Source organism: Scatophagus argus, chromosome 4 (genome assembly GCF_020382885.2).
Source record: "Scatophagus argus isolate fScaArg1 chromosome 4, fScaArg1.pri, whole genome shotgun sequence".
In the NCBI taxonomy this organism is placed as follows: Eukaryota; Metazoa; Chordata; class Actinopteri; family Scatophagidae; genus Scatophagus; species Scatophagus argus.
Window position 1 is genome coordinate 17,925,019 of NC_058496.1, and position 17,136 is coordinate 17,942,154.

A 17,136-nucleotide genomic window follows, 5' to 3' on the forward strand; every position below is an offset into this window, starting at 1 on the left:
TCACATGACATATGTTGTGACCTATGCTGCGTTTCCGTGCATCCTGTAAAACATAAAATTCTTTTTAGTGCGCCAATTGTGACTAACAATAGATGAACTGATAATACGGTAAGAAGTGGGTTCACGTAGGTGAATGCACAAAAATGTTACATTAGTTTTAGGGAAAAAATCGTGCTTTGGCTAAAATAAATTATATAATTATATCAGTAAAATTACCCACGTAGGTATAGGTAGGTAAGTACAAGTGAAGAAAAGATGGGGTTGGGAGGGATTGGTGGTCGCAGGGCAAGTCACTCTGGGCACCCGGGATCACTTCCTGTCTTGGTCTGCAATGTTGGGTGGTGAATGTCAAAGAACATCCACATGATTGCCAGAACCCAAGGTTTCCCCACAGAACATCGCATTGTAAACAGATGGTTAATGTCATCCAGTTCAGCTGTCAGTGGTTTTCATGTTGTGGATGATGGGTACATAAACAGACTAGATTACATGTGATATAAAATGAAGGTCAGTATTTATCGAATATGATAGATTAAATTATAAACCTTGAGACAAATAATACAACTACAAAGGCATGAATGGAAATGAATTCCATCTTGTTAAAATTCAACATTAAAATCAATTAATGTTCCACCTAATGACATGGTTCAACAGGTTTTATTTAGCATAATTAATAGTTTTATGTGCGATCATTAAATTAGTGGTGAAGCTGTGTTTGCATTATTCAGGTCAGCGTTGAAGGCAAGGGAGTGTTCTCTCATTGCTGTAAAGTATCAATCCTTTTTCCACCACTAGTTGTTTGTCCCTTTTACATTTATCTGTGGAGTCTCTGTGGTGTGGTGAGGCTACACGGTGGCTGTAGTAACGCACATTAACAACACAACACAACCTGTGCAGCAGGTTGACCCAGTATAGGCTAAGCATTGGACATGTTTCTTGCCAAACATTATGGCTTTTTGTAAGTCTGACCAACCATATTATGTTTGAAAATCTATGACTTCTAGAAAGCAGAGGATTTTTGTCTCTTGACTTCCTTCCCTGAAAGTTCCTTGTAAAGTGAGGTCAAAGGTCACTCCAGATTTGAAACTCTTATTCAAAACACAGTAATAATGTGATTAAAGAGTTATTACAGCCTCCTACAGTGTGTCAATATGATGACTCACTAGCCTATAATTAGACCTGGTACAGAAACCTTAACCTATGTTGTAACTGCACAGGCAATGCAGGATTTCATGGACATGGAGTTCCTGTACAGTCCCTGAGTCACGCGTCGAGGATTAAAGTTAAACTAGATAAACTAGAATATATGTTATTTGTTTCCACATGTCCATATAGTTTTGTAGTGGGGTTTTAACAAGACAATTATCTCTACATGATGTAAATAATTGCAGTGAATTCCCAAACTTAGTTTCAACACAAAACAGTATCTATTCTCGTGGTCGAACAGGTTTAAGTGATGATGATTGTCATGCATACGTGCACATTGACAGGTAAATTCCAGAGCCGGTGTGCCTGTGTGGATCCTGGGGAATGTGGATGGAGGACTTCCTTGTAGCAGCTGGGTGGAGACTCCCGAGGAGGCTGGTTAAAGTCGTTCTCACTTCCCCGTTGGCACAATGTGGGAGGCAGCACGCAGCGAGGCAGAACTGGACACTTACTGAACTCTCATCAGCCTCTCATTCAAGAGCACGAGGTAAGCAGTGGGAATGTAGAGGATCTATCAAGTTTCTCTGATAAACTATTCAGCCTCCGTGAACTGAACTGAGCAGCAGGTGCAAAATGGGCACTGGGTAAGGTACAAGGAAGTATTCCAGTAAAACTACAGAATGTTACCGATTAACCTCAGTGCTGTTACTCTGTGGGTTTCTTTTTTCCACATAGTCTTAGTTTTTTAAATTAATTCTTTAAAACTTTGTCATTAATTTCAGATAGTTGAAAGATTTAGTCTAAGAATTTGCATATGTCCCTCCACCTGCACTTCCTGTGTCTTATCTTCTTTCTTCTGTCTTTCTTCTAATCTTTCTTTTCACTTTTGTCAGATTCTTCGGTTTATATTAATGCTTAATTTAGAACCCTACTTATCTAGTTCACCTTATTTTGATGTTGAGCTATAGGCATATTGTCTACTGCAGCAAAAATACTAAGGTTAGTTTTATTTATTAGGCAATTTTTTTTTTGCCCCTGATAATTTAAAAAAGTGGTGTAACATCCAAACAGATATTCAAATGAAACGCGAAAAACAGACTAAAACTATGTGACGACGGCCAACAGCTAACATGTTATTTATTATAGCCGTATTTTCTACTCTAAAACATACATGAATGTCAAAGATGTGTAGTCACCTCGGGTTTTGCATAACGTTCATCTATTCTGCAACAGCTTTTGAGACCTCTGGAGCTCTCTTCATTTCAAGGGCATTTTTAAGTCTTGAGAAATCTAAATAATCCATCACTAAAATTAATTTTGGGTGTATGAGTAAGAGTAGAGGATTTTTAATTTTATCTTTCATTAAAGTTTGATAAATACAGCCCCAGACATGAAAATTATTTAATCTTCCTCAATTTTAGAACAACCCTCAACAAACAAAAGCAAAGAACAGCCTCCTGTTGTGCATTTATGCCTGTTTTATTTTTCTCTCCTCCTGTCCAGAATGCTTTACACAGAGTTACTGCAGTTGTGGAATGCATCCGTCGAGGCTGTGGATGCCAAGGACTGGCAAGGAGCTCTGGCTAAACTTGAGCAGATCAGTGAACCCACATCTCGCACTCTGTTCAACGCTGCCTCGGCTCACCTGGCTCTCGGACAGCTGGACCTGGCCTTGCAGGTCTGTGTGTGTGTGTGTGTGTGTGTGTGTGAGAGAGAGAGAGAGTGTATGCATATTCCTGTAGCTGTGGTGCCAAAAATCTCTTTATACAGTCACATTTTGGGGACCTGCCTTGCTTATGGGGACAAAATGTAAGTCCCCACTTAAATCCTTAGATATTAGGGGGAACGCTTGCTTTAAGTTTAGGTTAGATTAGATAAGATAAAGCAGAACTTTATTAATCCCGAGGAAATTATTGTACCAAAGGATGCTTTAAAGGGCACATTACAGTACGCGATTTACAGGTTAAAGACAAATTAAATTGCGAAAAAAATTGCTAAGACACCAGTGCATTTTAGTACAAAATGCTAAATATGAGTTATCATTGGAAGTGTTGTAAACTAACTAAACTTAAATACCAACACAAAACTGCAAAAGTTAAATAAATGTAAAAAAAGAGACAGTGCCTGCATGTTGAGGTTAGGGTTAAGTTTTGGTAAGGCCTTAGGATGAGGCAGGTTATGTTTATTGTTATGGTTAGGCGGTGAGTAAGCCTCCAGGAAATGAATGGAAGTCTATGTAATGTCCCCAAAAGTGATGGAGACATGCCTTTGTGTGTGTGTGTGTGTGTGTGTGTTGGGGGGGGCAAGATAGTAAAACTCTGTTATCTTCTACTGTACATCAGTCTGAATATCACTGCTGCTGAACACCTACGCTGTAAAATAAAAAGCGTACTGTAATACTTCTATCTGTTTGTGTCCAAACTGAACTTGTCTTTTCCCCTCTGTGATGTCCAGGCTTTAGACCTTGCCATCGCTAAGGATGAACGTCTTGCTGTTGGCTTCTTCCAGAGATCAGCAGTGATGATGCAGATTGACAGGTAGGAGGCAGCATTCTGTCCCAAATACTGACTCACAGTGTACACCACATTAAACACAAAATATAGAGCTATATAACTTTTGCAACTTTGACGTAACTAATGAGACATAATAATAATAATGGGAATATCAGTGAGCTATTACCTGATAATTAATAAATAAAATGGTGTTTCAGATTTCATTCTCAGGTTTGATTTGTCAGACCAACAGAAAGGAGGGATTGTTGAAAAAATTCTGAGGACATCACTGGTTGTACCTGGTATATATAACCAAGGTGATATTTTTCTATAACTGACCAAACTGCAACCATTGGTGTTAAATAAGCTCCATTCTTTATTTTACTTAATTACTGGGCATCATGTTGTGGTGGAAATTTTGTATGCTTTGCAGTAACAATGAGATAATGTTATAGATTTACTTTATACTTGATGTAATTAGTCTGTAGCCTTAGTTGTGTACTGCGACCAAACAATGACCTGGGGAACCTACTGCTCTATCCCCATCATAAATAGCTTCCTGGGTAAAGCAGAGATGACATCTTGATCCCACAGGAGATTACACCCAGTCCTAAGTGCCTGAAATGGGTCACTGCCTTTTTATTGTACCCAACTGTTTTTGTCAACCTGTGGAGGAATGTTTGTGAAGCTCCAAACAGACACATATCAGAGAGTATAAAAATGGGATGAAGTCTTCAGTCAGCGGGGCACACCCCTGAACTGCTTACTGCCGTGTGGTTCTGTGTGTTGCCTCCTCTCTATATACAGATTAAACACTTTGGTGCATGCTATGCTTCCAGTCTTGTTGTTTTTTTTCTTTTTAACTCACTACAGGTAGATAAGAAATTGCTATAACAATGTTGCTGCAACAGAAATATCCAATTCAATTCAATTCAGTTTATTTATATAGCATCAATTCACAACAAAAGTTATCTCATGACACTTTCCAATTAGAGCAGGTCTAGACCAAACTCTTTAAAAAAGACACATGACATCCATGTAAAATCACTACATTTGTGTTTTTGTATATAGCTTTTAAGATGCTGCATTTTCATTTGGAAAATTTCAACAGCTTTTTTTATTATTATTATTATTAATTACAGAATATCTCTATTTTTGTCTTTGTCCACTCTACTCTCCAGGTTGGAAGAGGCTCTGTCAGACTGTATCTGGGCACAGAAGCACATGAGAGAAAACACAGTCATTGACTACACACAGCTGGGACTGCGATTCAAACTCTACAGTTGGCAGGTCTGATATTCAGCCTCACACATACGCCCTGCACAACACGCCTGCATTCACACAGGGAAATACCAGCTTACAGCATGTTTCTTCTTCTTTAAGAATTTCCCTTCAGGGATAAATAAAGGAATTCTGATTCTGATTCTGATTCTGACATGTTATAATACTTTAACAAGTACATCCAATCCCATGAGGCCTGTCTGTACTGAGGAATGAAGACAGAGCAAACTGCACTGTGTCATCACCTCCATTGTGTAGGTCAAATGTCCAATACATCCGGGAGCTAACAAAGCCTCATTGATGGAGCCTGAAAAAGCAGTTGCACAACATCAAATATTTTCCACAGTACTGATAAGACATGCTGTAGCTTCCCACAGACAATGCACCTGTGCTTTGAACACAGTAACAGCTAGTGCAGTTGGCATGCTTACAGCATCATTCACAGTCAGCATCATCCAAATTTGATACGATTTAATGATACAGTTTTGTTATGCAAACTACATGACAACCACACAGGTTGTCAAGGAGATCCAGCGAGCTGAATTTATTCTTGAGCAACATCTTGATTGCACTCCACACAAACATCCTTGATGATGGTAGTTTCATCTTGAGTGGAAATTCTAGATTTTCTGGATTGTCTTCATTATTAAAACTATTCGATTCGAATCCAACACACAGAAGCACAATGATTAGACAGAATTTGACAGACAGACCCTGAGCCTGAGCTGTAACACTCACCCTCCCATATGGGGACTGCATTGCTAGCTAGCTGACAGCTAATGTCTGTACATTGCTTCTTATAGAAAAATAAATAGAATCACTCCAGAGACTCCTCTTCAGCTGAGCTGTACCATTAGCTAGCTTAGCAAGCTTAGTTAGCTAGCTTCTCACCATGAGTAGATGCATGCTTCCTTCTGCATGGTGATATGGTGTACTGCGGATTATCTTGAGTAACCAGGTCACGATTTGTGAAAGAACACAATGCTGTTGAGTTTTTCAAAGGTATTTTTTGGCACTTTGAGCATCACAAGTGAAAAGTCACTGTGTCCATCATATTCTGAAGAAGGCAGGCATCGCTCAGCATCTCATACCAAAACAATGTATATAGATACTACAGATTACAGATACAGATTAAAGGAAAACGGCATTTAGTGTCCCTTTAACTGAATGGTTTACTGTCAGTGTCCTTGTCCAACATTCTCATTCAAAAAGAAATTAAATGTTATCAAAGTGGTGATACTCCTTTTTCAAGGGAACATTAAGTAATTATGATATAATATATAAAATAAGATTTGGGCATTCAAATTTCCTCAAGCAACAAAATTTTTGTAAGATTTCACTGGGACATTGCAACTAGAATTATTTTGGAAAATATTACATATTAGTTTTCAATCCTCAGCTTCTCTACACTGAACTGAAACATTTAAAATACATGCACAAAGGACCCAAATATCACCAAGGCAGTTTCACAATTTCTGTGACCCAATAAAAAAGTATAAATACTGCATTCTGCTATGTTTCTCTGACAATGTTATTCTTCAAGGTGGAAATATCTGTGAAATTGGTGCAGGTCTGGCTATTGAAATCAGAGCTTCATCAGAAATATCTAATTCTCAGACATACGGCCTTGATGAATACAAATTCTGCTTTTCAGCCTGTGTAGCAGTAAATTGTTTGCTGATAGCTCCATCCTCCTGTGCCTTAAAACTTTAAGACCACAGTTTACTGCCCCCCACATGGGCAGTTAATTGTGATAAATGACTATGTAAAATCTCTGTAAGTGGGTTTTCACAAACCAAAGAAAAAACAATATTTATGGCATAACTGCAAAACTGTTATGTGTCCCCTAGGTGCTATATAATGCAGCAGCTGTGTACTGTCGGATGGGCCAGTGGGAGAGGGCCAGGGAGATCCTGATATCGGTTTCCCAAGAGAGAGGAGCAGGTCGAAAGGGAAACATTGAGGTGGCTTTGGACAGCATTGTGGTGAGTGTAACAGAATAGACTGGAAAGAAGAAGAAGTTTTCTCATTAATCACTCCACCATACCTAAATTTTTCCTGCCCGTCCGGTGGGGGAAATCAAACTGGCGACCCTCCAATCACAAGCCGCTTCTCCAACCTCTTGGCCATGGCTGCCCCAGGACAAGAGAGCCAAATTTTCCATTATTAGAACTGGTAGACCACAGAGAATAGGACCCTAAAGCACTCAGGAGATGGCCATCAATCAAACTCACAGTCTTTAATTCAAAGCAAAGAGTTGAGCAGGTGAGCAGTCAGCACAGGCAAACCAATCCAGGGGGCAAAACAGAGACAAGGTCAAGCAGAGGAACAAATGACACTGCAGAACATTACAAACTGGCATAGAGAAGACCAGACAGGTGAACTTATTGGGGGGAGGGTAAACAATCAAAACTGGGAAAAAACAGGGAGTGGGACACAAGGAAAATAATACAATACACACTTGACAAAAATAAAACAGGAAACGACAAAACAAAAGCATGATTATGTAACATGAGAGGTATCATCCGTTGTGTATGCTTAATGTCTGCATTTCTGCCATTGCCTTACTTGATGTCTCAACAGGGATAGACAGATGAGGATGACTCTCCAAAGTGAGCAACGGTTTGGTTTGTCCTTGCTTCTTTAAAGACATAAAGAAATGCATTTTAGCATTTTTCACAGTTAGGTGGCTTATCATTTCAGTCACACAGCAAAACTGTTGTGATGTCACTGAGTTGTACTGATACTTCCTTATGCCATGGAGCCAACGTTAGGATACTCCATACATTTTATTGTGTTTTTAAAGGATTAGTTCTGGTCACTTTTTTGTAGATTTTCATGACAAATCATGAGGTTATGGTTGATCAGGAAAACCTGTTTGCAACTGTTTTACAAAACAAATACAGATTGTTCAGATCAACCCCAGTGCTGAAAATTACAGTTATTGCTCCTCATGACTGTTCTGATATTAGATTTTGACATATTTTAACTTAAAATAGTGGTTTTATAATTCCAACAAATCCACTGTAAACATACAGCAATATATTTGCACTGAAAAGGATCACTTTACTCTGACTTTGATAACAGAGGGGGAAGGTCCTGGCTCCTCTCCTGGTGCCTGAAGGTGTGGTGTTTCGTCCCAAAAAACAGGATGTGGAGCAGCTACCACAAAGAGACTTCCTGGGCAAAGCAAAGGTAGTGTCCTCATGGTTAATGTTGTGTCATGTGACTACTGAGCAGGTCCTGACGTTCAAATGAAACCGCATATTTATCTTCATATGCATATTCACTGCATATAGTCAAGTGCTAATTATCTGCTCTGTGCTCGGGTAAACGTAGAAATTAAATGAAGAGAATGTCGTCTGTCAGACTGATCAGTAGATTTATGAAAGCACAGCCTGATTACTCACAGTGAGGCCTAATGACAGGTCAGAACATTTAACATGAATACTGGCCTGCACAGAACTTTAGATAAATTTCACTATGCGCATTGATAGCTAATTTTTCACATGAATTTCATAAAATTTTACCTGTGGTTCCTGTGCACTCAGTTTGTTTGATTGCATCCAAAACAAACTGTCCATTCAACAAAATATTCATCTTTTAAAGTAAGACACTAATATTTAACAAAGAAATGAAACTACATTCAAAATCAGATGTACAGAAATCCGTAACGTATCTACTTGCAGGTGATTTCCTCCATGTATCCCAATGATGATTTTGGAGGTTTTGAACCACTCAGGTTGCAGGTAAGAATGATCAGTGGCCATATAGAAAACTATATTGTTGTGAGTCATTCCCTTACTAACTGTAATGCTGCCTTCTTCACAGAAACCTGGCTTCTATGAGCCCAAGGTGGATGGAGCTCAGTAAGTATTATTACTAGCCACATAGACGTTTTCTTAACCAGAGCTGCTGAGAAGGTGATGCTCCTATTGGTCAAAATACTGTAGTAAAACAATGCTTGTTTAACTGATTTTGTTAGGGAATCTCGATACATGCGCATGCGGATCCCTTACATGGCTCGGGGCCCAGGAGAGCTGACTGTGCCAGGAGGGGCCATGGTATTTTTATTTGGCGAGGAAGACAGAAATGGGATGGCAACTGTCATATTTGATGGACAGGTGAGGAGAGAAAAGATGAATCTGTAATGAGCCAAAGATACAGTATACATTTTCTAGACTGACATTTACATTATATAGACAAAAGTATTTGTACTCTTTATTATTGAATTCAGGTGTGGTATAGGGATGTTTTTTATGGGTTGTTACTTCCGGTGAAGGGTAATCCTAATGCTTCAGCATACCAGGACATTTTGGACAATGCTATGCTTCCAACTTTGTGGCAACAGTTTGGGGAATTCCTTCTATTTTTCTTTTTCGATGAGTCATACCTTGGCTCATGTGACCATAATGATTCACATGATGGCACAAAGTGTCAGTGACCCTCAGACCCACCCCCAATGTGACATCCCCACTAGAGGTTGAATACCTGGGACTCCCCAGGGACTCCCTCTAAGATCTTAGAAGCCTTTTGGGTGAGAGGTGCAATGTCTACAACAACCTATAAGACATCTGGTTGCCTTCGCTTCTAGCACTCCAGCATGACTGTGTCATAGTGCTCAAAGCAAAGTCGATAAAGACATGGCTAGATCAGTTTGGTGTGGAAGAACTTGACTGGCCTGCACGAAGCTCTGACCTCAACCCCATCAAACACCTGTGGGATTAACTGCAACAGAGACTGCAATTCAGGCCTATTTGTCCAACATCAGTGTCTGACCTCACAAATGCTCTACTTCATGAATGGGCAAAAATTCCTACAGGAACACAAAGAAATCCTGTGGAAAGTCTTTGCAGGCAAGTGGAAGCTGTAATAGCTGCAAAGAGGGGACCAACCAATGTCGAAGTATTTAGAATGTTATTAAAGTTCCCTTTAGTGTAATGGTCATGTGTCCCAATACTTTGACATGCAGCTCAACCTGTAGATTAGTTGATGATCCAGTCTATCTCCAGAGCCGCAGGCGCCGCTAAAAATAGTTGGAAAAATTGCCTATATATTGTCCGCATCCAACAGTCATGGAGCAACATTACCATTCACTGGCGTCATGTTTGTTTTTCTCCCTAATTAAGGTAAAACCAATATCCACTCTGCTTTTTCATTCACTCTCCTGAGGGAAATATCTAACTCTTTCTTTTCGGTAAGGCTCAGACTTACTTGAGTGTTGAAATCTTTGAAATTTTTGAAACTGAGTTGCATCATGGACTTCTGAATATGAAGGAGGCCACATTTCTGATAACCTTCAGTATATGCTAATTTCAAGTAAGAATACAGATATGTTTGTGACAAATGGCAAACAGAAAGTTATAGAGTGGTTGGTCAACATCGTGGAGCAGTTAGCAGCTAAAGATCCAGATATTTCTCAAGAGCTGGAAGAGCTAAAAAAGAGTAAATATTGGACTTAGATTCATCAGGTGAACACAGACATGACTTCAAATGAATAATGCTGTTGAGTGTCTGATGGCTGTGTAAATAAGCATCTGTCTGCAAATCACCATATCAACCTAAAGGACGATTACACACCAGTGTCGGGCTCACAGCTGGTTTCTGCTGCTTCCAAGTAGCCGAGAAAAGCAACTTATTGCAGTTTTAATCAAATGGAATAATATTTAGTATTTGTGGATGTATGTAAGTATTCCACTTCAGGTTGGTAAAAATCCCAAAATTGCAGACACAGTGCTCAGAATTTGGTTTCTCCAACCCTGGTGCCTATTGACAGATCAGGTCTTTATTTTTCAGAGAGGACTTCTACCAGTGTCGCTGCTTGAACCTGCAGATGTCAAGACTTCCAAGAGCAAAAGGGAGAATGTAATGTACTTTTCCACCATAATAATATTAATAATAATCAGTTTTATTGCTTCATTGATCAGTATATACATGTATACACAAGTCAAATGTTTCTACTGTATGTCTCTGTAAATTCTGAACAAATACAAATAGTGCAAAGAAATAAATATTGACTAGATATATATGGAGCAGGTAGTGCAGTGTGTTAAAATCTAATTTATGATTTAAAGGTAAGAAATGGATGTTGTAAATGGAAGGTGGATGTTATATTTCAGTAGAACAGGGTTATTGACACTGTGACCGATGTTACGTGTCACCTGGTTTTGAACACCAGAAGTTGCCTCTAGTCAAGCAATGCAGTGTTGGGGGCTCTTCCTGAAGTCCACAGTTGTCTCCATGGGTTTGAGCGTGTTCAGCTCTACGCTGTTATGACTGCACCAGAGGGTCAGTCAATACACTTCATGATGCCTTGGCCAAAATATTTCTGAGAGAACCCTCAGAGCTTCAATGGCAATATTCGTAGATTCTCGTGCTCATGCTGAACAGAATTTAATGCTGTGTCAAGGAAAATATTTGAACATTTTTTAAATATTCCTGCCATAGTTCAGTCACAGCAGCTGAAAATTACTCTGCTTCTTTCAACAAAAGACAGATTTCCTGCTGAAAGAAAAATTCAGTGTTTTTTAACAGTGGGTAAAAATAAGTTGTTGTTTCACTGACCTTCCTGTTTTGTCTTTTTCTACAGAGTGTTCCCAGTGGGATTCCTCTCCCACCGGTACTCAAACCACCCACTCGACCAAAGGCCCGGGTCAGTTTTGGAGCTCCTACTCGGGGTAAGCATCAATCACACTCCTCCTAGTCTACGTTTTCTAAAATCCCCCTGTCAAAGAAGAGAAAGACCTCTTCACCTTCTTTCCTTTAATCTGCTCCAGAAGAACTCTTGTTTTAAAACAGATTGTCCCAAGGCCAGAGAAAAAGCAAAATCATAATAATAAAATCATAGCTGTCTATGATTTTGACGGTGGTTTGTTGCTGCTTTGAATTTGACAAGATATTTGAAATACAATGTTGATACTTTCTGTACGTGGGTGCACCCAGCATTTTGTTTCAAACCAAGACGTCTCTGTTACTGATGGTGTGTTCGAGGCAGCAGAGGAAGGACACAAATGCAGATAAAGCAGTCAGACAGGATCAATTCAGTGATTTATTGCCAGTGAAGGCAGTAAGTGAAGGCACGTAGCAGGTGCAGGTAGAAGTAGACAGGCAGACATGACAACTATGACAGTCTGGCAAGGGAACAAAGTATTCGGGCCAGTACAGTGTATACATCAAGTTGCTGACAGCGGAATGTGGTGTAGGTGAGGAGGTGGGTGGGGAGGCTCAGGTAATGGGGATCAGGTGATTGCAGTGATGGGCAGATGTGAGTGCTAGTATCTGGGATCTGGGAAAAGTGGCGGTTAATGTACTGGTTAGCTGTAATAAGAGATTTTTTATTACCAGCTGGCCGCCATACTGTCTCTTGTTTCAAAACGGAAAAGCCAAAGCACTGCACAACTTGGAGTATGTCACCCACCAGCCAGAGTGTTTATTGGTGCGACATAGTTCATCTTTTTTGAGCAAAAGTGAATACCATAACCCTTTTTCCCTGGTCATGTAGCACCATTTTCAAAAATTATTTGTCTTTTTACAACATGTACAGCTCGATTTTATAACAAGACCGTCTTTCCAGCAATGAAGTACTTCTATTTGTATTTCTATTTGCATAGTGCAAAAGACAGAGAACATTGTCTAACCTTCCATTAGACTTGTACTGTGTGTGCTTAGACTGTACCTGTGCTGTGTTTTTCCTGCAATATGTTTGACCTCAGACACTCCACCTCCGTCCTACATTGCTGCCACCCACACATCACTGCCAGCCTCAGAGCCTCCTAAGTACACAGCCAACACAACCAGCGACCAGGTAATATCCCCCTCTGAAAGCCACGTTTATCTGTTCAAGCTGAGCGATGGGGTCAAAACAAAGTTTTTTAATACGCATGCACACTATCTTCTTTTTTCCCAACTCTAAATATAGAAGGATTGTGGACTTGTGAAGAAACTGCTTTGTAAGGTTGAACTTAGCAGGGGGAATGTTGATGTGTCCCAGTTCAGTCAATATGACGCTCAGGGGAGGCAGAGATAGTCTGCGTTTGAATATAAATTTTCTTTTGTGTCTGTGTCTGTCATGAAACATCAGTTTATCTCTGTCAAGATTATTCATGAAGATTTCAGCTCAAATTGGTGAAGGTCATGCTTTTTCATATCTTCCAGACCAAAACGAGTAAACCATGGCAACCTGTTGCTTGTTGAATAAAAGCAGCAAGAGGGTCCTCATTTAACTCAGCTAACCAATTAGTTAGAGCCCTGATGAAGATTCATATTACTGAAACACTGATAAGAGCTTCCACATTTACTTACTACTCATATTACTATATATAGTCAGCACACACACACACACACACACACACACACGCTATTTCATAAAATATCAGCACATGCGCAAATCCGGTCAACACTTTCATTCTGTCTGTTTTAATCCTGATTTGAGGGAGAAAGGTTGTACTCATTGTGTACTCATTGACAATCAAAGTACAGGTCTGGAGACTTATTTGAGATGTAACACGTCCTTTAGCAATCAGAGAGAAGTTGTGTAATGGTCAGCATATCGTGACTCTCCTGTTTCCAGTCAGTTAAGAGGCCTTATTAAAAAGTGCAATTGCAGTGAGAACAAAGGATCTTCTGAACTGCTCAGCCATCTGCTGCTGCTGCTGCTGCTGCTCTGCTCAGCCAGGAACCTGTGGAGAGGGTGTCTGCTGTTGTCCATTATAGCATTCAGTTTCTTCAATGTGGACAGCACACAACAGAGGTCCCCGGCTTGTCTTGAACTGGGGCCACTGCATGTACATGGTGTTTGTCTAAAACCCTGACCCATACATTGGGGTGAGGTCAGGGGTGTTTAGAGCCAGAAAATATTTAGGAAGGCCCTGTTCCTTTAAAATATCTGAAGTAACTAATAGCTTTAAAAATCAGACTACTGCTCCTAACCCACTGGCACTACAATTCCTGTTAGTACTATAGTAACATGACTAGTAACAAGAAATTAAGTCGCAGGAGAAATGCTAGCAGTAGTAATATTACAGATATTATTATTCCAACATGATGACCAGCACAACCTGAAGCTGAACATGCTCACACTGACTGGAACAGATCAGGATTTTTAAATGAAAGCTGTGTTTGCATTATCCTGAAATGTTTTTCTGCTCCTTGTCCACAGCATGCTGGTGGAGCTCAGGGAGCAGATTCGGGCTCCGTGGTGGTGAAGGTCCACTACACGTACACTGTGGCTCTGTCTGTTCCTCTGGACACACCACAACGTGAACTGAAGGAACAAATCGCGCAGAAATTGGGCCAGCCGCCGTCTCAGCTGCGCCTCAGGTAGCCACAGTCCTGCCAACCCACTTCTGTCTCCTTGAGTTTCAACAAGTGATGTTTCATTTCTAAAAATATGCTCTTCTTTTTCCACGCCACCCTGTGGGTCCAATATCTGTTCTGAGACACAGGACACTGAGGCTGCAGCTCCACAGACTTGGGTGGAGCTCATGAAAGCAGCAATAAGCAGGAGAATAGGATTGACATGGCATCATCATGGGATAAAACTACATCACAAAAACATTACATGATATCTAAGGATTGACAAGAATGGGAGCAGTTAATTTGTCTAGCTGTTGAAATAAGACAAGGACCTGATAACAGCAAATAACTAGCATCATGGCTGTGTTTTTTTTTTAATTCTCTTGCCCCCCATGATGCCCTCAATTTCCCATCTATTCTCCTGCTACTACTTCCCCTCACCACTCCTCCTCTCTCTCTCATCAGACACAAGCCACACGGCTCCCGCATGCTGATACCTCTGTGTGGGGAGATGGAAGCAGGCCACACGGTACAAGAGGTGGCTGAGGCCGGCAGAGCTACCCTGTGGTGCCAGGTGAGCATTTAAACTCTCATCTGTCCTTGTATCAGGGATTGAAAGTGGACATCATTTACCAGGCTGCACAGATGTGTCTGGAGGTTGTGTTTGCCTTCCCACCAGATTTTCCCACATTAAAGCTGCACTATTTTTTAGTACAGTGGTTCAAAGACAGGGCATCTTTTTGGTTTAGGGATGAAGATGCCAACTTAACTGTAATTTTTAACTGTTATGTTGCCTGTGTTAAAAAAACTTAACTAACAAAACCTTCACAAAACGTGATGGGGGGAAAAAAACATACAATCCCTTTCTTTCTTCTGTAATGAGCAAATAATTTCAGTTGCAGAGAGAGACAGACGCTGTGGCCCACCCTTTGCAAATCTAGACGTGCCCCAAGTGAATTACATTGAAAAGACCCCTACATCACAATAACCAAAGTAATACGCAGGCAGAGTGAGTTTAGGAGTGTGGGGAGTTTGGAGTTAAATGGAAGGGAGCCCATGTGTCGAATCTGTTTGAAAAACAGGTTCAGCTCATCAGTCTAGCTTGTGCTGCGTTCCTCTGTTGGCTGCTTGATTTGTTGTAGCCGGTGGCACATCTCCTGCCTCTCCACGCCTTCCTTGTTTTATTCTGCTGTAGTTTGGCCTCCATCTTTCTCCTGTAGCAGCTCTACTGAAACAAATTTCCCTTCATTGTGCTGTTATAATTCAGACTGAAGACCCCCTGGCCAACCGTACCATCCTGTACCAGATGGTGGCGCTGTATGACTACAACGCTCAGGGCCCAGAGGACCTGGAGTTCAGTGAAGGAGACACCATCGACATCCTGGGTGAAGGTGAGTCCCTATAGGTTAACCTCATACGGCGCAGTTTATCATTGGAACAATTAAAAGTCTTTTGTCTTTCATTTGAAATATTCTCACACTACTTCATCCTTTGCTCACATGTGAGTCTCATTGCCTTTTGATGTTTTTTCTCTCACACTCTCTTGCAGTTAATGAGGAGTGGCTGGAAGGACACTGTGCAGGAAGTATCGGCATCTTCCCCAGCTGCTTTGCCTACAGGGAGAACGTCAGCATCACCCAGAGCTTCGAGCTGTAAAGACAGGCGTTGTCACTGTGCAGTCATCTCAAATAAAACTATTAGTCTGTAAATGCTTGCCGTTTACAGCCTCAGAACAACCAAACAACGCCCTTATAAGGGCATGCAGTACACTCAATAGTGACTTTAAAGATATTTTCTTTCTCATATGATATCGCTGTAATGCCGCTGTGGCTTATGTTTATGATACTGAAGAGTATGTTTATATTAAACTGTACCGTACTTTTCCTGTTTTATCTTTCGGATGGTTTCACTGTAATATTCCTGCTGGATACTCTAATATGCAAAACAGGATTTATTCTGGCTTTAACTGAACTATATGATATTTTTATGCAATACGATCAATATTAGGTTCCTGTATTATTTCTGCAGGGTTATAATGATGCTGGTCTGGAAGCTCTAAAGTGTGGTGACATTGCTCTGTACATTGAGGACTAATACTGTATTCTGACACATTTTCTTAAGGAATATACTGAAGCTGTTTTGTTTTCACCTCATCGTGTTCTTAATGATTAAATAGAAACATCGTGAATTTACCAGTGTTGTTAGAAGTGTTAAATTACTATATTATAGTATCAAAAATGTCATTTATATCCACTGGCTATAAAAAGTGTTTGACAGGAAAATACACAAAATGATTCTCATAATGTAGCCAGGTCATGCATTCAAATTTCAAAATTCAATTCAGTTCAATTCAATTTTATTTAAAGTGCCAATTCATAACACAGTTACCTCAAGACACTTTACAGGTGTGTAAACAACAACAACAACAACCAAAAAGAAGAGAATCAGAGAGAAACAGGTCCCAGGGCAAAACCCCACACTGAGTAAGCATATGGCGACAGTGGTGAGGAAAAACTTCCTTTTAACAGGCAGAAACCTCGAGCAGATGGAGAGAGACAGGAGAGGGGGAGATAGAGAGAAAAAGGAGAGAGAGAGAGAGACAGGGAGGATAGGGAGAACAGTGCAGAGCAGGAACAGCCGGATCCAGGCAGGGCCATGGAGAGGGTTCTGGATCCAGCAGCACTATCAGTGCAGTAGGCAGGGTCATAGAGGGCTCAGGATCCAGCAGCAGTACCAGGCCTCAGGAGGGCGGGGTAGGAGATTCTGGATCCAGCAACATGCTCCGGAAGTGCTAAGGAAAGATGGAGCACAAGCGCTCTGGGGGAGCACCCCTCATTCCACTGAGACAAAATTTAAACACACACACACAAGGTATCCTTTTATTTATTCCTTTTTAGGCTTCAAGCTCATTTTGCTAGAATCC

At 40.6% G+C, this 17,136-nt stretch overlaps 1 protein-coding gene across 2 annotated transcripts; it reads left to right on the forward strand.

Annotated features, from left to right (window-relative positions):
- The first annotated feature begins 1,539 nt into the window (after window positions 1-1,539).
- On the forward strand, window positions 1,540-16,544 carry noxa1 (NADPH oxidase activator 1). 2 transcript variants are annotated; one of them, XM_046385670.1, is made up of 16 exons: window positions 1,540-1,693; window positions 2,650-2,824; window positions 3,601-3,683; window positions 4,820-4,928; window positions 6,770-6,904; window positions 8,007-8,114; window positions 8,609-8,668; window positions 8,751-8,788; window positions 8,905-9,043; window positions 10,716-10,784; window positions 11,509-11,596; window positions 12,632-12,723; window positions 14,077-14,237; window positions 14,679-14,787; window positions 15,481-15,604; window positions 15,763-16,543. In XM_046385670.1, exons 2-16 carry the CDS (start codon window positions 2,651-2,653, stop codon window positions 15,867-15,869), a joined length of 1,596 nt encoding a protein of 531 aa, XP_046241626.1. In that variant the 5' UTR covers window positions 1,540-1,693; window position 2,650; the 3' UTR covers window positions 15,870-16,543. The 2 variants fall into 2 exon arrangements, with proteins under 2 accessions (XP_046241626.1, XP_046241625.1); XM_046385669.1 differs by having other exon boundaries at window positions 1,546-1,790; window positions 15,763-16,544.
- Window positions 16,545-17,136: the final 592 nt, after the last annotated feature.